General features: G+C 37.5%; 6 protein-coding genes and 1 long non-coding RNA gene across 11 annotated transcripts in view; 5 read left to right on the top strand and 2 right to left on the bottom strand.

The window, feature by feature from the left end:
* Positions 1–9: 9 nt before the first annotated feature.
* Positions 10–928, top strand: LOC143152043 (histone H3). The gene is made up of 2 exons (XM_076321703.1): positions 10–699; positions 858–928. Exon 1 carries the CDS (start codon positions 45–47, stop codon positions 453–455), a length of 411 nt encoding a protein of 136 aa, XP_076177818.1. The 5' UTR covers positions 10–44; the 3' UTR covers positions 456–699; positions 858–928.
* On the top strand, positions 706–2,544 carry LOC143152040 (putative oligoribonuclease). Of its 2 annotated transcripts, none has more exons than XM_076321701.1 (5): positions 706–928; positions 1,450–1,515; positions 1,591–1,752; positions 1,827–2,047; positions 2,132–2,543. In XM_076321701.1, the coding sequence occupies exons 2-5, from the start codon at positions 1,471–1,473 to the stop codon at positions 2,268–2,270; spliced, it is 567 nt and encodes a 188-aa protein (XP_076177816.1). In that variant the 5' UTR covers positions 706–928; positions 1,450–1,470; the 3' UTR covers positions 2,271–2,543. The 2 variants fall into 2 exon arrangements, with proteins under 2 accessions (XP_076177816.1, XP_076177817.1); XM_076321702.1 differs by lacking the exon at positions 706–928 and adding an exon at positions 948–1,094 and having other exon boundaries at positions 2,132–2,544.
* Positions 2,545–2,703: 159 nt separating this feature from the next.
* On the top strand, positions 2,704–7,509 carry LOC143152034 (kinesin-like protein KIF11-B). Of its 2 annotated transcripts, XM_076321688.1 has the most exons (17): positions 2,704–3,044; positions 3,105–3,252; positions 3,315–3,464; positions 3,555–3,715; positions 3,788–3,937; positions 4,007–4,243; positions 4,324–4,699; positions 4,781–5,052; positions 5,124–5,263; positions 5,334–5,452; positions 5,530–5,871; positions 5,928–6,155; positions 6,236–6,415; positions 6,503–6,725; positions 6,791–6,912; positions 7,005–7,064; positions 7,392–7,504. In XM_076321688.1, exons 1-17 carry the CDS (start codon positions 2,977–2,979, stop codon positions 7,398–7,400), a joined length of 2,985 nt encoding a protein of 994 aa, XP_076177803.1. In that variant the 5' UTR covers positions 2,704–2,976; the 3' UTR covers positions 7,401–7,504. The 2 variants fall into 2 exon arrangements, with proteins under 2 accessions (XP_076177803.1, XP_076177804.1); XM_076321689.1 differs by lacking the exon at positions 7,005–7,064 and having other exon boundaries at positions 7,392–7,509.
* Gphr (golgi pH regulator) lies at positions 7,421–10,455 on the top strand. 2 transcript variants are annotated; one of them, XM_076321698.1, is made up of 8 exons: positions 7,421–7,598; positions 8,115–8,278; positions 8,340–8,446; positions 8,524–8,934; positions 9,004–9,185; positions 9,260–9,445; positions 9,610–9,675; positions 9,747–10,455. In XM_076321698.1, exons 1-8 carry the CDS (start codon positions 7,557–7,559, stop codon positions 9,945–9,947), a joined length of 1,359 nt encoding a protein of 452 aa, XP_076177813.1. In that variant the 5' UTR covers positions 7,421–7,556; the 3' UTR covers positions 9,948–10,455. The 2 variants fall into 2 exon arrangements, with proteins under 2 accessions (XP_076177813.1, XP_076177814.1); XM_076321699.1 differs by having other exon boundaries at positions 7,462–7,636.
* Gcs2alpha (glucosidase 2 subunit alpha) lies at positions 9,476–14,090 on the bottom strand. Its single transcript, XM_076321697.1, has 5 exons — positions 13,916–14,090; positions 13,348–13,443; positions 12,859–13,266; positions 10,635–12,775; positions 9,476–10,560 (listed from the first exon to the last, which is right to left on the bottom strand). Exons 1-5 carry the CDS (start codon positions 13,930–13,932, stop codon positions 10,448–10,450), a joined length of 2,775 nt encoding a protein of 924 aa, XP_076177812.1. The 5' UTR covers positions 13,933–14,090; the 3' UTR covers positions 9,476–10,447.
* On the top strand, positions 13,979–22,256 carry LOC143152046 (uncharacterized). Of its 2 annotated transcripts, none has more exons than XR_012993486.1 (7): positions 13,979–14,066; positions 14,825–15,484; positions 16,336–17,804; positions 17,940–18,181; positions 18,243–18,621; positions 18,698–18,792; positions 22,164–22,256. It is a non-coding gene; the product is annotated as an uncharacterized LOC143152046 (long non-coding RNA). The 2 variants fall into 2 exon arrangements; XR_012993487.1 differs by having other exon boundaries at positions 14,825–15,488.
* The window catches only part of Kon (chondroitin sulfate proteoglycan 4-like protein), a 40,866-nt gene continuing 35,586 nt past the window's right edge, over positions 17,350–22,629 (bottom strand). The window contains exons 9-11 of the mRNA XM_076321705.1: positions 19,889–22,600; positions 19,411–19,817; positions 17,350–19,323 (exon numbers count right to left, since the gene is read on the bottom strand). Of these exons, the coding sequence (XP_076177820.1) occupies positions 17,350–19,323; positions 19,411–19,817; positions 19,889–22,600 (5,093 nt within the window). The remainder of the gene's footprint in view (positions 19,324–19,410; positions 19,818–19,888; positions 22,601–22,629) is intronic.

Here is a 22,629-nt window from a genome sequence, read left to right as displayed (position 1 = left end):
TGAGTTTTGCAAAGAATACTGTACCGTATCGTTCTTGAATCGACATGGCTCGTACCAAGCAAACTGCAAGGAAGTCTACTGGTGGTAAAGCACCTCGAAAACAGTTGGCGACTAAGGCTGCACGTAAAAGCGCACCTGCAACCGGAGGAGTGAAAAAACCCCATCGTTATCGTCCCGGAACTGTTGCTCTTCGTGAAATCCGTAGATATCAGAAGAGCACTGAACTTTTGATTCGAAAATTACCGTTCCAACGGCTTGTTCGTGAGATTGCGCAAGATTTCAAAACTGATCTTCGTTTCCAAAGTTCAGCAGTCATGGCTCTCCAAGAAGCTAGCGAGGCATATCTCGTTGGTCTTTTTGAAGATACAAATCTTTGTGCCATCCATGCTAAGAGAGTAACCATCATGCCGAAGGATATTCAACTGGCACGCAGAATTCGTGGAGAAAGAGCATAAATTTTTTTATGATTAAAACAAACGGCCCTTTTCAGGGCCAACAATATTTTTATTATCGAAGACACAACTTTTTGGTTTCTTCCATGCTACGTCCCTGCAATATATTATTTTATAACCTGACTATATATAAATAGCTGCACTTTATCAATAGTACCACACTTACAAAATTGAGATTGGTAGTTTACAGACTTCGCTTATCAATCGTATGGAGATATTGAGTACATAAGTAGGGTATGTTTTGTAGGTAGGATTTGGAATTGATATTATTTCTATTTATTTTTTAAAGTTAATGCAAAATTTATTATCGAATAATCAGTGTTGCGTATTAAGCGTTAACAAACGTTCAAAACCAGTTTGATTTGTAAATATATACACATAACATTAATTTAAATATTATAATAGCTATATAAGTGTCGGATCTTGAAGTGAAGTTGGACCTTGGAGTACATTTGAACGTGATTTTTGAAAAAAACGTAAGCCACCGTTATTAAGTACTTTAGGTTGAATCGTCTTTATTAAATAAGATCAAGTAATACTTAATTTAATATTTATCAACGTTAGTATTATATAAGAACACTTAATATTAACTTTAAATACTTCGAAAAATATAACCGTGCAATTCCTATTAGATTGAAATATGTAAGTCTAAAATTTGAGGTTAACTAATACTAGCTAGCATATTTTATTTGAATTTACCGATACTGAACATTTAACGAAATTGTAGAATAAGTTGTTGCATTAAATGATATATCTTTTACTTTGCCACATAATTAAATGTATATCTCATTTCTTTTTAATAATGTGAGAATAAATTTTGAAGATCATATTGAAATTTTATGTTAATTGATTATGTTGCTATCATAAAAAGAGTCTTAATTCTTAGATTTTTATAATAAATAGCTTCAGTCAGAGTAATTCAAAGCATTTCAAATCCCATCGCTATTTACGATACAATTTTAATAATTTCGCATGTATATATTGTTCGATTGCGTAGTTTCCATCAAATAATGAAAAGATGGTTTCTGAAAAACAAGATTTCATTGTATGGATAGACACTGAGGTATTTAGCCTACAATATTGCTTTTGATTTTTTTAGTTATACAAGAAACATTCTATTAAGATTTTTTGTTTTCAGTTAACTGGACTTGATATAGAGAAAGATACAATTTTGGAAATTGCTTGTGTAATAACTGATAAAAATTTGAAAATCGTGAGTCAAGATTTTAATGTTGTAATTAATCAGCCTGATGAAATTTTAAAACATATGAATGATTGGAATACAATGATGCATAACAAAGTAAGTTTATTTTCTTATTTTATGTAATTGTTAGTAATTGAATTCATTCTGTTATCAGCTATATACATTCTTAGACAGGGTTGGTAAAGGAATGTCAATGTTCTAAAATTAGTTTAAAAGAAGCAGAACAAATGTTACTTAATTTTTTACAAAAGTATATTCCCAAACAAACTTGTCCATTGGCTGGTAATACAATTTACATGGACCGTATGTTTTTGAAAAAATACATGCCACATATTGATAATTATTTACACTATAGATACATTGATGTCAGCTCAATTAATGAACTTGTCAGGTTATTACATTTGCATTTATATTATTTGTACAATGTAGTTATAACTGCTGATCATGTCTTAAAATAATATAAAATTTATTTCAGGAGGTGGAATTTTGCGATTTATAAAAATGTACCTGAAAAAGGACTAAATCACAGAGCCTTAGTAGATATAAAGGAAAGTATAGAAGAACTAAAATTTTATAAGCTTCATTTATTTATATGTTCAATATCATATTTTTAATTTGTATAGTTTATATTTATTTATGATAATTTATAACATTAAGCAATCAATTTTTTAAATTATGTATCAATGTATAACTTTCTGTTAACGATTGATCATGTATACAATTTTTGTTTTGTTCTAAATTTTAGAATCTGTTTCCCATTATTGTGTCAGCTCCTGTACCTTTTTAAAATTCTTCTCATTTTATTTTATAATTCCTTAATTTTATTTCTGATATGTAACCTTTTATTTATCATAGTTTAAAATCATGTACCAACGATTTATTGTATAAATTATATTAAATATTGAAAAACTTATAAGATGTTTTTTTTACTGAACATTCATGTATATTGTTTTATATATTTGATGTACATATATGTATCATCTATGTTCTTGAATACATTCAATTTATCAACAATTCTATTTTCCTAGTGGCAAACACTACGAAAAACAGTGTTTCAAACAAAGTTGACTTTAAATATTTTTTGTTTAGTATATAATTGATTAATAGTAAAATTTGGTTATGTAGTCATTGATATGATACAAGAGACCTCTACTGCGATTTGTGCGAAACGCTGAATTTAAATGTTTCAACGGTTTGTACCGTAAGGAAGATTTGTATACAATATGAAAGACTGTGAGTTATTTCGTGTAAAAAAGAACGAACATTCAAGTGAGAGGAATTAGAAGTGATCGAAACGCAAAAAGTATTTATTTGTAAAAGATGAACGACACGCGTAACGAAAGCAGGAGGGAAAAAAAGCAACATGTACAAGTTTTCGTTCGTGTCAGGTAAATGTGCAGCAAACTGTTGCATGATATTTTGATTGATATTACTTTGTTTCATATTAGACCAACAAATGATTCCGAAAGGATTGGAAAGGCGGTGACAGTTGTGGATACACCATCTAATAAAGAAATAGTTATTCGTGAAAGATCGTATGATACATTTTCAAAGAAATTCACTTTTGACAGAGTATTTGGATCTTTTTCGAGACAAGTATGTATTTTAATAAAATAAAAGTGTTATATACATTTCAATAATGAACTATGAACGTTCAGGTAGAAGTATACAATGCAGTCGTTCATCCATTGGTTGAAGAAGTTTTGGCTGGATATAATTGTACAGTATTCGCATATGGTCAAACTAGTACTGGAAAAACTTTTACCATGGAAGGTGTTGATAATGATCCGTCGTTACATTGGCAATCGGTGAGTGAGATGCTGTTTCCTTGCCTTTTCTTTGTTTCTGTCAGTATTAATATAACAGACTCATGAAAAGCATTAATATATAATATACAGGATACAAATGCTGGAATTATACCTCGTGCTTTGAGCCATTTATTTGATGAACTACGTATAGTAGGGGTACAAGAGTATTCTTTAAGAGTTACTTTCTTAGAGTTATACAATGAAGAAGTATATGATTTATTATCTCCTTGCGATGGTGCTGCTAAGATAAGGTAATTATATTTTCAACATTTTTCATATAATGGTCATTTAATTAATTGAAAACGTATATGACTTTTCAAAAGGATATATGAAGATTCGACTAAAAAGGGAGCAGTAATAGTACATGGTTTAGAAGAAATGACAATATATAATAAATGCGATGTACTAAAAATCCTTCAGAAGGGATCAGAGAAGCGCCAGACAGCAGCTACGTTGATGAATACTAATTCCAGGTTTGTATCTTGGTTTATTATTGATAATTTCCATTTGATAAATTTTAACATTTATATTTTTTATTTTAGTCGATCTCACACAATATTTTCTATTACTATTCATATAAAAGAGAACACTATTGATGGAGATGAACTCTTAAAAACAGGGAAATTAAATCTAGTTGATTTAGCTGGAAGTGAAAATGTTGGGAGATCTGGAGCTGTTGATCGAAGAGCTAGAGAAGCAGGCAGTATTAATCAGTCTTTGTTAACTTTAGGACGAGTTATAACAGCACTTGTAGAAAAGACTCCACATGTACCCTATCGGTAAAGTACATAAAAGTTTAGAGACTAGATTTGTAAGAGACAATTAGACTTTGATATCTTCAATTGCTTTTTATATCTAGCGAATCAAAATTGACGCGATTACTGCAAGAATCTCTGGGTGGACGTACAAGGACTTCAATAATTGCTACAGTGTCTCCTGCTAGCATTAATATTGAAGAAACATTGTCAACTTTAGATTATGCACATCGTGCCAAAAATATTACGAATCGGCCAGAAATTAACCAGAAATTTTCTAAAAAAGCATTACTTCAAACGTATACAGAAGAAATCGAAAAATTGAAAAAAGATTTATCTACAACTCGTGAACGAAATGGCGTATATTTAGCTCCAGACAATTACAATGAAATGCAATTGTTAATAGATTTTCAAGCTAAAGAAATAGAGGAAAAGTTAAATCATATTAAAGCAATGCAAGACACTTTGGACCGTAAAGAGGTATATATTAATATCAGAATTTGTAAATCATGCTAAGTATATACGATTTACTGTAATAAGAAACTTTAATTTTCATTTTAGAAAATATTTAACGAATTAAAATCAAAAAATTCTGAACAAGCAAATCAACTATTGAACGTAAGAAATGAATTACAAACCACAGTGCATGAGTTGATGTCAGCCACATCACATTTGACTGCATCAGAACAAGAAAAAGAAGAGCAAAAGCATCTTGTTGAAAAACATGTATCTACTGAAAATGTTCTTTTGTCACAAGTAGAATCGGTTTTGAATGTTGTTGATACAGCCACCGAAGATGTACATAAACTTCATGACAAAATATTTCGCAAAATGTAAGTTATTTATGCAACAAAAAGTGAATCTTTATAATAGTAATTGATAACGTAATACCATGTATTCACAGGCAAATAGTACAACGAAACAATTCCCTTGGACAACAAATTAAAAAAAGTATTAAAGAACGATGCAGAAATGTGGAAACTGATGTTGCAACACATTCTGCGAGTGTGATACAATTTTGCGCGTCTATGAAGGAGTACATTAGTAAGAAAAATGTCGGATGAAAATAGTGTAGTATTAGAATTAATAAGTATTTAGTCTTTTATCGTTTTAGGTGCACAAACCTATTCAGTTACTGAATGTGTCGATAAATCGGTACAAGCTATTTTCGAGGATCTTGTTAATCCTAAACAAAATATAACTGATAAATTGACGAGGCATACAAATAATTCTGTAAGTAACCAAATAAAATTAATATTATCTAATGTATATCGAGTATCGCAACAGATCATGATGTATATTGTTTTTAGTATTCAAAGTATCAAGAGTGGCTTGAAAAAGAAATTAAGAATATTACAGTCATGACTGAACAAGAATGTAATACATTACGGAATGGTTGTAATACTGCACAGGAAATTCAACAACTCATAGATAACAAATTATCTGAAAATTTGCGAGATTTAAGTAACTATGTTTCTCGAAACATTGATGATTTAACAAAATCTATAAACAATTTCACAGAGTTGATATCTAAATGTTCGATCGAGGAACGCGACCGTTTAAATAATACTATTCAAGATATTAGGACGAGTGTTGAAGATATTCGACAAAGTCAGAAAAATATTATGGAAGATCGAACAAATTTCATAAAGGTATGTTCTTCTTTGAATTTTATGCTTATTGTATATTTAACATTTCATGTTTACAGTCGATGAAAGACTTACAATGCTGTTTTAACGAATTACAAGAAGAAAATCAAGAAAATAATTCTTCAATATGTGGCATGTTGCAAAATATTGATGGAGAGTCTAATCTTTTAAATAACGAAGCTTTCAATATTTATAGAATAAATGTCGGAAAAGAAAACACTATAGAAGAGAAGCTTCACTATGATTTACAAATAGTAAAACAAATGGTCAAAGAGGAAACAGAAAAGGTAAAAGCAAAGCAGCAACTTTAGGAAAGTAGATTTTTGATTCTTTGGTTATATAATTTGATATTTACTCCTTTTCATAGTTGAGGATACCATTAGAAGATGCTGTTGCACAAGGCAAAATGTTGGTTAATGAATTCCAAGCAGGTTTGTATAATACTTGCGACACATTGATGAGTTACAAAAATTGTGTGACACATAATATGAGACAAATGCAGGAAAAAATGAAAAAAGACGAGACCTTCATTTTATCATCAATTAATGTAAGTTTGAACAAATGTTAATAAATCTATTCTGATTATCCTGCTATCATTTCTTGTAATTTTCTTTTTAATTTCCATAATTTACAGGATATATACAGAACAGTTTATAACGCGGGTAATGAACATAAAGTATCGTTAAACACCTGGAAAGCAGCATTTATGAGTGCCTGTATGGAAATCGTACAACAGCTTGAAAGTGAAAATATGTATGTCAAAAACGCGAATAGCAAAATTATTGCAGAGATGCAAGCAATACGTCGTCGAGTTGACACATTCTTCACCGAAGATTTATATCGAGATGTTCCGACGGGTACGTCTATATTCTTCATTATTATACATAAAAAGAAATTAATTTATTTGGTTAAAATTAAATAGGCTCAACTCCTGCAAGGAAAACCTTCAAATACTCTAAAAAACTTGCTAAAACATCACCACCTGATAGAATCCTTAAAAGGTATCGAGAAGCATTCAAGGAATTGAATAATATAGAAGATAAAGTAAGTGTTTCGTTTCTAATTCTAGCGATATTTTCAATATACATTACAAGTATACATAAAATTTCTTATTTACTAAACACATACTTTTTTAGCATATCCCAGTACTGCATAACGACACGTCAATTAAAGAAACCTTGAAGGAGAACTTGAATGCAAGTTGAAAAACTAATCTAGTTAAAATCATTGTAATTAATCCAGAAATTTGTCATAAATAAATTTTTAAATTGTATTTTATAAAGTGTATGACAAAGTAAATTTGAATTTGTCATGTTGTAATTATGAACATGATGCACTAATAAATTTTTTTTAATGTAATAATTATCCGTTTTTTATATAATTTGAATTGATATGAGGATACTTCCAACAAAAAAAGGATTAAATATTTGACTATAAATACTTTAAAAACTTTTTACTTTTGTTAGTATGTGTATGTATTCTTTAATCTGTTTTTACTTTTTACATTCTGTTATTATCGATAGATGGAGTAGTAAGAAAAATGGGAAATGGCTGCGCATATTCATGTAGCACTTCTTGGGACAACCATTACTGTGCCGCGTGGATTGTTTTTCTTGCGGTGTTCTGTCAAGTGCCAAGATAGCAATTTGACGCTTCGCAATGCGAAGTGTGTGCGATATTATTAAAATATGGGTTTCTTGGAGGATACATTCGTGATTCTGATTACACAGGTGGAAATTCATTTCCACTAGTATAACAAATTCTGCCGGTACTCGTAGACGTTACACAATTAGGTTATAAACGATTAATTTTCTTTGAGGGAGAAAATAATTATAATATTTGTCACTTTATGTCAGGTTTCCTTTGGTATAAATAAAATGCATAAAGCGTGAAGATTTTCAGTAGTTACTTTATAAGATCATAATTAGTTATCGAGATTAATTGAGATTGTTCTGAGGTTTACTGATTATGTTGAGTTTATACTACACTTATATGTTGAATTCTTATAACGCGATTACATTGTTTATGTATTAAGTAAGACAGCAAATTGTATTATGTGCATGTAATTTATATCGATTGTATCAATGCTAATGCTGCCGCAATAAATCTGGTGGTTTAAAAATGTGTGATTTATTTCACAAATTGACAAATTTATTTACTTAATCTTGTGTAACTAGATAGTACATTGTTAGATTTATTGATTTTACTTGTAGATTTTTTTCATTCATTTATGTCACATATTCCAGGTCATTTTCTTCTTAGGAGGATGGGTATTTTTTGTAAAAAAATTGTTTCGAGATTACGAAGTCCATCACAGATTAGTACAATTAATTTTCTCCACAACGTTTTCATTATCCTGTACCATGTTTGAGCTAATTATTTTTGAAATAGTAGGAGTCCTTGATTCCAGGTAAGCAAATAACCCCTCATTCATTCAATAATATTATTCAATAATATCATTCATGATTTAGTTCTAGATATTTTCATTGGAATGCTGGTCTTTATATGCTTTTGTTTATGGTAATTGTTGTAATTCCATTTTACATAGCATACTTTATTATCAGTAACATTAGATTTGGTATGTATGATTCAGAAGCAATTATGTTTGATACTTTATACTATTTATCATTGACTTTGACACTTTCTCTTCTGCAGTAAGACTGAAATTAATAAGGCCATTAACAGTTATTGTATATCTTTTTTATCTATACTTGTTTTGGAAAGTGGGAGATCCATTTCCTATTTTAAGTCCAAAAAAAGGCCTACTGTCTATTGAACAGGGTGTTAGTAGAATAGGAGTAATCGGAGTTACTGTTATGGCACTCTTATCAGGATTTGGTGCTGTAAATTACCCATATACCTCAATGGCTTATTTTATGCGGCCTGTAACATATGCTGATGTACAGGCCATAGAGAAACGATTGTTACAAACGATGGACATGATTGTTGCCAAAAAGAAGAGAATAGCATTAGCCAAAAAGGGGGAAGTTGTGGGACAGACTGAAGTACGGTCTAGACTTTGGGGTATGTTGGGACCTCTAAGCGGCACTAAAAGTAATCAAGAAAGTATGTGTTACATTTTTCGATACTTTTAGTACATAAAATACTGAGTTTCACAATAATATAAATTTACAGGTATTAAACAGTTACAAACAGAAGTGACAGCATTAGAAGAAATGTCCCGACAATTATTTCTGGAGGCACATGACATTCAAAATGCAAGAGAACGTTTAGAATGGGCTGCTACTTGGCAAGGGAAATATTTCAATTTTTTAGGATATTTCTTTTCTGTCTATTGTACTTGGAAGATATTCATTGTAAGTATATATGTAAGCAAATAATTGAAAACACATCATTTAATTTTATAAATCTTAAATAATTTTTCTTTCAGTCGACAATTAATATAGTGTTTGATCGCGTGGGTAAGAAGGATCCTGTAACAAGAGCAATTGAAATTGCTGTTCACTGGATGGGATTTAATATTGATGTCACGTTTTGGTCACAACACATTTCATTTTATCTTGTTGGCTGTATTGTCCTAACATCAATTCGGGGTTTATTACTAACTCTCACAAAGGTATGTTTAAGAAAAATTTGTTTTGCTATGTAGAATGGTGTTTGATATTTATTACGAGTAATTTGTACATGTTACATGAATATTGCAAAACACGATTGATACGTCGTTGAATCATCAGTCTTAAAAAATTCTTATTAAACATCTAATGTTACTATTCATTTCAGTTTTTTTATGCTATATCGAGTAGCAAATCATCAAATATTATTGTTCTTATACTTGCTCAAATAATGGTAAGGTTCCTCCTCTTAATTTTAATAAAAGTATAAACATTTTTAGGGATACAGTTTCATATTTTTTTTAGGGTATGTATTTTGTGTCATCCGTACTTCTAATGCGGATGAATATGCCTGCAGAATATCGCATTATAATAACACAAGTTTTAGGGGAATTGCAATTTAATTTTTATCATAGATGGTTCGACGTGATCTTTTTGGTATCTGCATTATCATCAATAGTGTTTTTGTATTTAGCTCATAAGCAAGCACCAGCAGAACGTGTTTAATTTAATAAAACATTTTTTTAACTAAATCGAGATAAGTTTTTGTATTTGCACATTTACCGTTTCTACAGTTATACAAAATTTATATTAAATAATTTTTTAGCTCAGAAACAAATTTACAGCAGGTGAAATAAAAAAATAATTGTGAAATATATAGAGAACGGATCTGATATATAACATATTAATTTAAATATTCTTCAAAAACATGTTTTCGATGCTTCTACTTCTAATACATGTAATGTTTTATCAAAGTTGATATGCACAACTATAAGCTTTAAAAGTTGCGTTAAGGCTCGTCAGTGCCTACTACATGATCAAATAGAAATAATTTTTTACTCGCCAAAGTCATAAATGTACCATTCACATCATATCTCTACGTTGTATTTGTTCTGCTATAGTATATAATCTTCTTTTGATCACAGATAGCTGAAAAAATTACGCGAATAATAGAAAACTGGCATTACTGTATGATTACTGAGATTATGATGAATAAAACTGTGATTTTAATGGATCAATTCGATAGTCCATTCTTCTCCCATATTTACACCTGGCTTACGCACGGTTAATACATTATTATTTGGATTGTACTTGGCCTCCAAAGTTACTTTTCCCAAGCCTAAAACGAAAATATTTCATATTTTAATTACAGAATTTAATATCTTAGTATTTATTTGAATTTCAGTTACTTACTGCGTGAAGTTAACACAGCGAATGTGACTCCCTGAGGTGGATTTGCTATGTCTACCCTTTCTAACCAGCTTTCTGTCTGATATGAAGCTAACTTATCTATGAATGTTGAGGTTAATTTATTTCCTTCAAAATTAAGTCTCAGATATAGGTATTTTCCATGACGATACTCGAAGCTAGCTTCATCATCTATGTATAACGTGCCGTTAGCTTTGCCGCTAGAATCTGTGATAACTACCAAAGTATATGGATCATTCTTCATTGCGACTGTGCTACGACGTATTCTCATCTTACGTGGAATAATAGAACCCCCTCTTTGGAATACCGGAATTTTATGAAGGGTTACAGGGACATTAACCATGCCTGGCTGACGATATGGTTGCATGGTGTCAACATCATACCAAGTTACTTTGCCTTCTCCAGGGAAATATACATTGACATCAGTGACAGATGGTTGAAAGACTGGATGCACGAGTATAGAATCTCCAACGAGTATTTCATCATCAATTGTATATGTTTCTGTTTCACTTGGATAATGAGCCCACAAAGGTCGCAAAACCGGGATGCCATTTATTTCATGATCTCGGAAGATTGTATACCATAGTGGCAAGTATGAATATCTCATTCTAAAAGCTTCTCTGACAATTTGAATAATTTCATCGGGGAATGTCCAAGGTTCGCGTCGTTTAGTCTCGATATGGGAGTGCTGTCGATAGAAAGGAAGCCACGCTCCAGCTTGGTTCCATCTAACAAAGATTTCAGAGTCTGGATTCTTAAAGAAGCCTCCAACGTCCGCACCACAGAATGACATTCCAGAAATGGCTAGGCTAAGACACATTGGATAGCTTATTCGAAGATACTCCCATTCGGCCATATTATCGCCAGTCCACATGGCCGTGTAACGTTGCGATCCGGCAAACAGGGATCTTGTTAGTACAAACGGTCGCAGAGTACCTCCTGATCGTCTAAATAAAGCTTCATATGTAGCCATAGTCATAACAAGTCCATTAATATTATGGCCATGTCTGTGTTCCCAGCCACCATAATGAACTAGATCCTTAGGCATAGTAACTTCGGGGCCGTTAAATACGCTTGGCTCATTCATATCATTCCAAATATACACATCGTTTGTAGTACCATGGAACTTATCTAAACTATATTGACTGATATAATAATCCCGTACTTTTGGATCAAAGAAATCCAAGTACGATGTCGGTCCCGGCCAACACCAACCTTCGTAGTCTTTCCCATCTTTTGTTTTCACATAGTAACCCATTTTTGTAGCTTCATTGTGGAGGAAGTAATTTGTATCACGCTTGATATGTGGATCAATGATAACAATTAATTTTCTACCTTTTGCAGTTAGGTTGTGTACCATTTCAATAGGATTCGAAAATTTGCGTGGATCCCAGGTGAAATATCTTTTTTGATCAGCGTATTCGATATCTAGCCATATAGAATCCAAAGGTAGATCATGCACATCAAAACTTTCTGCTATTTGCATGACATCATCTTGGTCATTATAATTCCATCGACTTTGATGGTAGCCTAAAGTAAACATTTGTGGCAAAGGTGCAGTGCCTGTTAAGGTGGTGTACTGTTTAAATACATCTAAAGGCTTAGGGCCTAACATAAAGAATACATCAATTACACCAGACTCTGACATGAAGTGGGCGTCGACCTGTGATTTTTTAGCGGAACCAGATACAAAGTTTACAATGCTTTCGACAACGTTATTGTCCGCACTTGATAAAATATCCACCCATGTTTCTGCAGCATTATGCCAGAAAATGCCAGTTGTTCTCTCTTTCCCATGAGCATAAAGGACAGGTATAGCTCCATAGAGGGACATTCTCTCGTTAACTTCATATTCAAATACATCTAAATTGAACAATCTGTACGGGTGGGATTGTTTTGTCGATTTTAAAGCAAAAGAATCAGCATGTTCCGGTATACCATATGCATGTTCTGCACCAGGAAAGCTAAAATCCATAGCTATTGCTTCTGGACCAAAAGGTTTCGAATCATGATGAGTTTTGAAATTTTCTTCCCATGCACCTGGATCATTATCTGCTCCATCACCTGGAAACTGATTATTATGAGGTACTTCAATGTTTTCTGCATTTTCCACTTGTTCTGGTTTCCTACGATACATCAAGAAAAAATTATTAATTACATGGGATAGAATATATGAAATAATGGTATAGTATTTGTTTGTTAGTTATACTTAGGTTTTGTACGATAGTGTTCGAATCTCATGAGACCTCTTGCATTCGCAGAAACAACCAACAAATCTTGAGAATATAAATCTACTCTGAATGGAATAGCATATAAGATGACTTTGTTTCCTCCATTTGTTACAATTACATGATCTGCAGTTCTTTCAACCAAAGTTAATTTAGATATTTGAGGTTGATCCTGAAGGGCATATTCGGGTATATATCTGGGATGTAGTGGATTCTTTTCATTGATATGAAGTCTGAATGTATTGCCTTTCAAAGCAGTCAATTGCAATATATAAAGAACCCCTGTATCCTTATTGAATAAGTCTATATTTACTGTAGATTCGTTATGAATAAACGTGTCTACTAGCAGTTGATAAGGTGTTTTTCCAGGTTCAACTTTTCTACAGCGCCTAACCATACAATAGAAGACAAAAATTTAGTTGAATTTCAAACAATTTGAATGAATCGTAGAAATTAAATTGAAAATTTACCTGCAGAAACTGCTTTGATCGCATGTTTTAAAGGTTTCTCTATTAACTGCATTCACAAGAAAGGGACAACAGACCAATAATAACAATAATCCCAACCTGCAATACGAATTATTGAATATTCAATATGTTCAATTATAGGTAAGACTTTAGTTTTATCAATATTAATTATATTTTATTCTTCAGCGATCGTGAAAAAGAATTTAAGAATATTGTTATTGTGTTAGTCTAATATAATTTGTTTTATACTGTTTCCAAGTGACAAAGATGTTCTTTAAACGAGTCTAAGTGAATAATGTCGGTTTTATAAACAAATTGATAAGAGCGAAGCAGTGCTGCATGTTGTACTGTTCGAAAAAATCATTTATATCAAAAACGATGTTATCATGGACACGTCAGCGTGACCATTATTGCAATACAAAAGTAAACATTAGAAGAGAGTTGTAGCACTTGTGATTCGGTATGTGTAGAAATTATTCAAGACAGAATGTGCTGTGATCGGAGAGTTCTTGGTGGAAGAAAATCTATCTTGATATTTTGAAGGTTAAAAGGCCGAAAATAATTAACTTACCGCACGTACGAAGCCATGTTGAGAAGTAACTTCTGCTATACCGCGTTCTTACTAATTCGAACGAGACAGAATCGAATTTCACAGATGGAGCTCTGTTCGTTCGAATCGTCATCGGCAAGTTGCTGTTTCCGAACGCTATGAAATATTTCGGGTACGTTATTGCAAAATTTGATTTAATATTTTATTGTTTAATTTTTTTTCGTTCGAAGTATTAGATTGTTCGTCACTTTTTCTAAAATATGAAATTTTCAAAGAGATGTAAGAGGATATTTAGAAGTTATGCGAGCTGAACCTTTCGCGCTTCTGTTTCCTCCATTTTTGAATGAACGTTATCAACGAACAAAACCGATCAACTCACGAATAAACCAGTAACGGATAGGTTCGTTAATGTGATGATGACACGTCTCTTTTAGATAACATCGCACATTCAGTTTATTTGAATTACAAGAGTAATGCGTTCAGTCGGCAGGGAAAATACAGTCCTATATGTATAACTATATATTACACAATATAAGAAGTTTGGCACTCGGATCGGTTCACTTTTGGGGATGGTAAAAAAGCCTAACTGTTTGTTTCTAGCATATTCATTAATCAACAAATGGATCACTGATAAAAATGTTCTCTTCTTCATCTTTACGCGATCAGAACTATTATTATATTAATGCATATGCTATGAATTCATAAAACAGTGTGTTCTATGTAGTAGTGTACATATTTCATATATATATGTATATGTATGTATGCACACACACATACATATATATACACATACATACATATATATATATTATTATTATTATTATTATCATTATCACTATATTAACATCGACGTTAGAGCGTTTCCTTAATTATATGTTCCTAGAGTTTAAAGAAATCGTCGTTAATTAAGGTCACTGTGAGTTTGCGCAGGCTCAGAAGACGTAACGTTAATGTCCACCAGAGGATCGACAAGCGCGGGAATCGACGCGTCGTTGGCATCGAACTGGTACTATCGATCGATCAAGCGATTCGCTAATTTATTATAATACTGAAGAGAGACTGAGCAGGATCGTTGCTGTGCATTTCGTACGCCGATCGACGGTTTGTGAGTGCTCCAAGGGAACAAAATGTGTTTTTGCTGAAAGGAGATCGATTTGCGGTAAATCTTTCTCAAAGGCTTGAAAAAAATTGACCTTTGAACCATCGACGATAATGCGTCCAGATTTACGAAACTTCGATGTGGGAGAAGAAGAACTGAAATATATCATCTCCTGCCCCTCTACCCGTGCAGTTCAACCTTATTGAATTACTAATAAGAGCGAAGAACGAGTAGCTGCGCGTAATATGTACAGGTTAGTTGTACGTGTGTAAAAGCAGAATAATTGAAAGTTCGGGACATTTTTCGGGTCGAATTCGTAACGTCAAATTCAAAAGTCTGGTCACATCAGTTTATGAGATCGTTTTTGATAAGCAAAAGGCAATGTCGCGCGTCACAAGCTGATCAAATAAAAAAAGACGTTGGTCGACGAATGCATACAGCGTCATCTTTTGCCATCCCGATTGAAGTTTGTCAACGGAAATCACGAACAAGTAGGTATGTACATTTTCGTTGCGACGTGGATAATTTTTCTGCTCGACGGATAAGAAAGTGCGTAATGAAATTGAATGGAAGCTAGGCTCGTCGAAACGTAAACAGTATCCGACATCTCGATGTAGGTACGATGCGAGTCGATAGAAATATGCGGGAAAGGTGTACAAAGATATGTGCGAAACTCGTAGTGTTCCTTGTTGTACCGCATGCACCGAACACGCGCATTTACGCCATTATAAAAGTCGCGAATAATTTCTATACATTTTTCACGCGCGCACGCATACGCATACGCATAAATCTGAACACGCAGTTTTGTCGGTAGTCACTTTTTACAAATGTTTAGGTAACTATATATATATAATATAGTATTTAGGGCCCAATGCTGTTTACAAATACTCCCGGTATTCTTCTCGAATTACAATGTATTAACGAAAATGCTCGGACAGTAAGATTAACCTTCAAATTCCTACTTTTCTAATCTCAATGTTTGTATTAATGTTGGTTCTTATTTCTCGCACGAAGTCGTTCGATATAATGAACAATAACGTAGAATTGATTCGATTAATTCGTAAACATTATATTCGTTACATTATGAACGACATCCGATGAATGCCTTTCGAAAATTTATTTGGACAGTATTAATAAAAAAAAAAAAAAGATGGAAAAAGATGAAGATTTATACACTATGTACAGGGTGGAAAAAGTATTTGTCACGCTTTTCGATCGGTGGAAATTAAAAACGAGAAATTCAACTGCGAAACTCATTTTGACATTGCAATCCAATCCTACTGTCCGAATACCATTGATACTCACCGTGTGATCTCTGTGTGACATTGGCCCTCGTTTTCAGTGATTCGTCGTTCGACCGCGACGTTTTTCCTCAACTCGGAGCACGCAAGGATGTACTATAATGGAACACCAAAGGAGTAGAAACATTCTGATTGACATGGTCCCGCGGTCGTGATGGGCTTCCGAAACAACCGCGATCGGATAGAAGATTTCATTTCAAATCGATAGTCTAACCAAGAGGAAAAACAGTAGCAAAAATCGACGTAGTGCAGGCCTCGTGGCAAATATTCTTACAAGACTTGGTAATCTCTTAGGCACATTCGATCCGTAATAGCGACGATAGTCTTGGATTTTCTATTCCTTTATATTTAGCGAGTTTATAGTCGAAACGAAATCAACTGGTCGCTCGAGGTCACCGTTTCCACCAGTAATCGTATATCTAGTCTTTGTTTTTCAAAGAGCCGGGCGAATGGCCTCGACCGGTCAAATTGATTTCGTTCCGACTACGATACTCTCAGTTTCATCGGAGGTTTATAACAGTACGCGAGACACTGCGAAGTATCTCGTTACGGGTCACGTAGAAACGTATATATGTAATGTATGTTGTTACTAAGTCCATGTGTACGTATAGTTAGCGTTCCTGGCGGAGTCTCTGACGTAGAAAAAGGAAAAGTAAAACAAAAGGATAGCATAAAAAGTTTGATAGGAAACTCCGAATCCTCGACTCGACAGTATTCAATCCGTCACCGAGTACACGGTGATAGATTCTTTCCGAAAAATCGGTTGGTTCCTTGCGAGCGATATAAAATGTCGTTTGGCACATTTTGGCAAGGGTGTCGGCGCACGGTTGCGCTCGGGGAGAAAAGAGTTTCCGTCAAGGTTTCGGTATAAAATCGCAGGGTATCCGGTATAATAACCCCGTATTAGTAGAGTCACTTCTCTTTTTAGGCACATTAAGACCATAGCGATCGACGACCAGTCTCGAGTAGTTTTTCTAATGGAAGAAACAGTCTTTCAGAACGATGAGTAGGTGTTACGGCTTGATTCGCGGAAACCGCGAACAGCCTTCCTTCTGCTAGACCCAGTATTGGTTTCTTCTAAGCATTGGATTGTTGGCCCTTTGCGCGGTGGCTGACTGGCAGGGCAGATCCGACGTGTCGAAGCTGCTCCATTCATCGCCGTCCGCAACACCGTAAGGATACCTGGCCGAAACGTCCACCTCTGAGCCTGTGATGCTCTCCAGAGGACTCAAGGGTATCACTTTGCACTGAGGTAACGTCGACGTCATCGTTGGTAGTACAGGGAGCGGTGTGCTGGCGGCTACACTGTTATGATCGTTGGCGAAACGTTTCAAGTGAGGTGTCGCAGGCATCAGATGATCCGGAGGTCTTGGTAGAGGCATCACTCCGACCGCCGGGGTCGTTTCCGGTTTCTCCTCCTCGGCGTGCTTGTACCTGTTGTGTCTGCACTTGATGGTAATGATCACGAGCACCCCGAGCAAAAACACGCCGAGCAGCATCCCAAGTACCGGTAAGTAGTCGTTGCTCATGTTCGGTGCGATCGCCATTTCACCTTCGTGACCCACAGGGTCCATTGGCCCGCCCAATGTGATATTGTACTCGTCCATGTCCAATTTCACGCGAAACATGAACTCGCCCACGGCAGGTTGGACGATCGGAGCAGCCAAAACGAACGTGAAACTATCGACGACTCTTTCGTACTCCAACGTCGGTACTTTTCTGCACACCATGTAAATCACACCAGACACCACTTCCTGATGGGTGAATCTCACTACTTCCTTCTCTCGAGTCCCCCGTTTTTCGCCGGACGATGACGAGCTACGTATGATCCTCTTCACCTTACCGAATTTCGGTTTCTTGACGATGGTGTAGATGGGATTGCTGGTGGTGAGTTTCGCCAACGGTGTAGCATCCATGTACTTTAACGTTATCCGAGTTTTCTCCCCAGCCAGAGCGACCATGGAGTTCGTGATCATCAACGGCACCACTCTGATCTCGATTCTGATGTGTTTCTGCTTAAATCCGCTCAGCCGGGCGGTCAACTCGAGGCTGTCGTTCGACACGGTCATGTCCGTTTGAACGAACATGACGCTCTTCGACAGCAGGTCCGTTTGCTTGAAACTGACCGCAGTTTCGTTTCTCACGTATAATACACCGTACCTCGGATTGCTCGTTACTTCGTAGACGACCAGGTCCTGTCTCGCATTCGTGTCCAGCTGCACGTTGCTCTCGGATATCAGGGCCACGTTTGAGCCTTGTTGCAGGCTCACCGGACCGGAAACGGTGACGTTCAGTTTGATCGGTAAAACGAAAATACTAAAGGTCTTGTAAGTAGGATTGAAAAGACCGTCTCCTACCCTGAAGTAGAACAAGGCCGTCTGAAGGGTTCCATTGTGTTCGTAGACCAGTCGGTTCGAGTCGATGTCGTGTTGCGTGAACTTATTCGCTTGACGCACTTCCGAGGTGTTTTCGTTGGACAGCAGGAGCAACAGACGACCGTAAGTGGGCCCTGAAATCACTTCGTACATGATTTCCTCCGGTGGAGTGTCCGTGTCGTTGGTCAACAGGTTCTCCTTGGTTATCGTTTGATTCTGATTCTGCACGACCGTGATGGATGGTTTTTTCGTGATCAGTTTAAAAGGCTCGTCATTCACCGGTTCAATGATAACCGGCACACTGGTGTTGCACAGAAGGATGTGACCGGGTAAGTAAAGGGAGAAGTCGATTCGATCCTCCAAGGTGTCCGAGTGATCGTGATAGTAGGCTATCTTTCCGCCCTCGATTTGAGATCGAGAGAAGGTGGTCACATTCAAGTCTGGGAAGATCATCACGTGACCGTGACTGGGTTGGCTGACGAGTCTGGAGAGCACCGTTGGGTTTTCGATACCGGCATGGCTCTGAAGGAACGACACGATTCCGCTAATGTTCATGATAACTTGAGCGGAACTGCCCTCCTCGACTCTTACGCTCTTCACCGAGATGTACCTGTTCAATCCACCGCTGGACACGGAAATGTCGATTTGAAACACCTGCGAATAGAATGTTCGTTAGAGTCGAAGACGCGCGTTCGCGACGGTGGCTTTTTTATTTTGTACGCGTCGAGATCGTGTACTCGCCTGATTGGTTAAGGATTCCGAGAAATGGGCTTCCACGTCGAACGTGAACGAATCGTTGACGGATAGGTCCATGAATTGTTTGGTGTGCTCGTAAAATACTTTACCGTTGTCGATATCTCGTTGCGTGAATTGGGTAACGTTCAACCATACGCCTTCGCTCGTCTCCATGATGATCTTGCCCAGATGCGGCCCGTTTCTCACCGCGTACTTTATTTCCCGCGTTTCGTCCGAACACCTCGTCGACAACAACTTGTTCGATATCAGTTTCCTGGTCAATGGAAAAACGTTCAACGCAGCGTTGCGTTCGATGAACAATCGAACCGGTTTCGTGGCTACGAACATCGTGTAAGACTCGGACGTGTGTACTCCGTCGTTCAGAACGAAATTGAACTCGGCATCGGACCCATCTGAAACAGAAGTTTTGTTACCAAAACCGATCTCGTTAGATCTCGGCACGTGTACAATCCGTGTTACTTACTCGTGTGTGTAAAAATGATTTTCGACCGGTCAATTTGTTCCTGCGTGAAATTGTAGATATCCAAGTCCGGAGAAGACTCGATCGATATGAACCCGTTCCTGACTCCGGTAACGTTGAACGTTAAATCGGGTGCATTGGTGTCGTTGTCAACGGCTGCCAAAATGTCGGACGTTAACGCGATCGAGCCACCCTGCCAGACCGTCAACTTGCTCCTGTTTACTAGTACAGGTAGTTCGTCGTTAACCGGTTCCACCGTCACCCAAACATCGAAGGGCTCACTGATTTTGTCCCCGGCAACAAGTACCATCTTGAAAGTGTCCGTGGGCGACTCGTCGCTGTTGTGCTTGTACGATATCACGTCCGCGGCCAGATGTTCCTGCGAGAACTTCTTCACTTGTAAATTCTTCGTCGTGTCGAGAATCGTGCCGTGTCTCGGTTTCTCCGTGATACGGTAGTCGGTCACCTTGCCGGAGTAATAGGGTGTAAGGATCGAGAAATCGGTCTCGTCGAGGATCGTGCTTTTCCCCTCGACCACAGCGAGACCCTTCGCTTCGACGTAGAGCTTCTCCGGGACAATGACGAAGTTCACGCTCAGGTCGCGTAGCCACGTTATCCCGTTCGTCGCGTCGACGACGAACCGGTCGTTGGTCTGGTTCATGACCGATTGCACGTAGAAGACGCGACCCTCGTTCACCAGCCTCTGATCGAACGACTTGACCGCGTTTCCTATGTAATCTTCACGAGTTTCCTCGCTGTGCTCGTCGTGGATCTGCAACTCCAGGTAACCGTTCTGCGGCCACTCCTTCAGGTGGTAAACTATCTCGTTGTCCGGGATCTTTGGATGCATCACCTCGAAGCTCTCTCTGTTCAAGAGAATGCTCGTTGCCTCTTCGACGAACACGGTTTTATTGTTCTGAACGATTAACGGCTGCCAATAGCTCTCCGGGTAAATCTTGATCGGAAACACACCTTCTGTTTTCGCGCCTTCCGTCGAGACACTGAACTTGAACTCGTCCCTGGACAACGATCCACCCAGATGCTTGTACGAGACTATACCGGATCGCAGGTTGTCCTCGGTGAAATTGTTCGCCTCTCTGCCGTGTTTCAGCAGTATCCCGTATTTCGGTTTCTCCAACACCGTGTACCGTATGTCCTTCTCGGAGGTGTACACGTTCGTCTCGACGTTCAGCTCTTCCGGTCCAAGAGTCACCGATCGATTGAACTGCACCACGGACCCGTTGCCCTCCCTCAGTCTCGCGTAAGGTGGGCTGGCTTGAATCTCCAGGACCCCTGACGTGTAAAAGTATCCGTCGGTGACACTGAACTCGAACTTGCTGTGATCCTCGCCGTGATGCTTGAACAGTATCTGGCCGTCGTCGATGTCTTGCTGACTGAATTCGTAAATCTGCTCCGCAGGATTGGACATCCGGTAGATACCGTTTTTCTGAGCATCTCGTCTCGTGTAGATCAGTTCGCTTGGTTTCGTGTCCACGTCCTTGTCCACGTACGCCAGGTCCTTGCTGGTGAGCAACCTCGCGCCCCTCGAGACGATGTGAAATACTCGATCTACCACGCGTTCCGGCGCGTTGTCGTTCTTCATTGTGACCTCGACGCGAACCAGACCTACGTACATGAAATCCACCGCGTCCGAGGCGACTGCCACGAACTCGAACATGTCCTCACGTGTCTCCGAGTCGTCGTGAACGTAGTACACCCTCTGTGTGGCGAGTTCCTTGGACACGAAGTAAACGGTGTTGTTACGCGTGTGGGATCTCGAGTTGTTCGTTACGGTCAACCATCCGTGACGCGGCTTTATCGTCAGATTGTACGTTAACGATGTGACCTGGTAATCGTTCGGTATCGTTCGCGGGATCCTCACCCTTGAGCCTTCGTCGACCCTCAGCCTCTCCACGCTGTCCAACGGTTTCACGTTCTTGCTGAGGTAATGTCTGAACCTGAGGCTCGCGTGCAGATCCACGCACTGCGGCGCGTTCACTTTGAAACCAAACTCGTCCAGGATCGTCGAATAGGCCCTTTTGTACATTCGGTACTTTAGTTTACCGGTCTCTACGTCCTCCTGGGTGAACGTGTCCCCGACGTCCAGTTTACGGTTCGACAGGAACAGATTACCGTACCTTGGTCCCGTTTTCACCGTGAAAACGATCTTGTTGAACGCGGTCACCATAGGATTCGTTTGGTATCTGAGATTTTGACCGCTCACCGTCACCTCGGCCACATTCGTGAAATTAATCAGTACTCTTTTCGTTTCTTTCAGTTCGAGATCGATGATGGTCACCCGGAAGTCGTACGTGTGCTGCGACCTTACTTTCCGCACGCTCACTTGAAACTTGAACTCGTCCTGATTCGGACTGCCTACGTTGTGGAGGTAACGGATCGTGTGCAGCTCGAGGTCCCTGCTCGTGAAGTTATCCACGTTTATCCAGCTGTTCGAGGCGTCCTCCAGTTTTTGAATTGCGCCGTACTGCGGGGGCGAGACGATGTCAAAACGCATGTTGATGGTGTTGTCGTCGGAGTTAGTGGTGAACGACAGATTTGCCGGTGTCAGGTACGAGAAGGATCGATGCACCACGACCAGACCTGTATTGTGCATCAGCTTGATCTCCAAAGGATGAGCCGAGACCCTCAAGCTCGCCAGTTTGCTGCTGTTTGTACCGTCGCTGACCCGGAGGTCCAGCTCCGCGTTCGGTTTCGCTGCAAACAGTGAGCGAACGTGGAATCAT

This window comes from Ptiloglossa arizonensis, chromosome 10, assembly GCF_051014685.1.
Source record: "Ptiloglossa arizonensis isolate GNS036 chromosome 10, iyPtiAriz1_principal, whole genome shotgun sequence".
Classification (NCBI taxonomy): domain Eukaryota; kingdom Metazoa; phylum Arthropoda; class Insecta; order Hymenoptera; family Colletidae; genus Ptiloglossa; species Ptiloglossa arizonensis.
The sequence above is the reverse complement of the archived record's forward strand: the minus strand, read 5'-3'. Positions and strand labels throughout refer to the sequence as shown.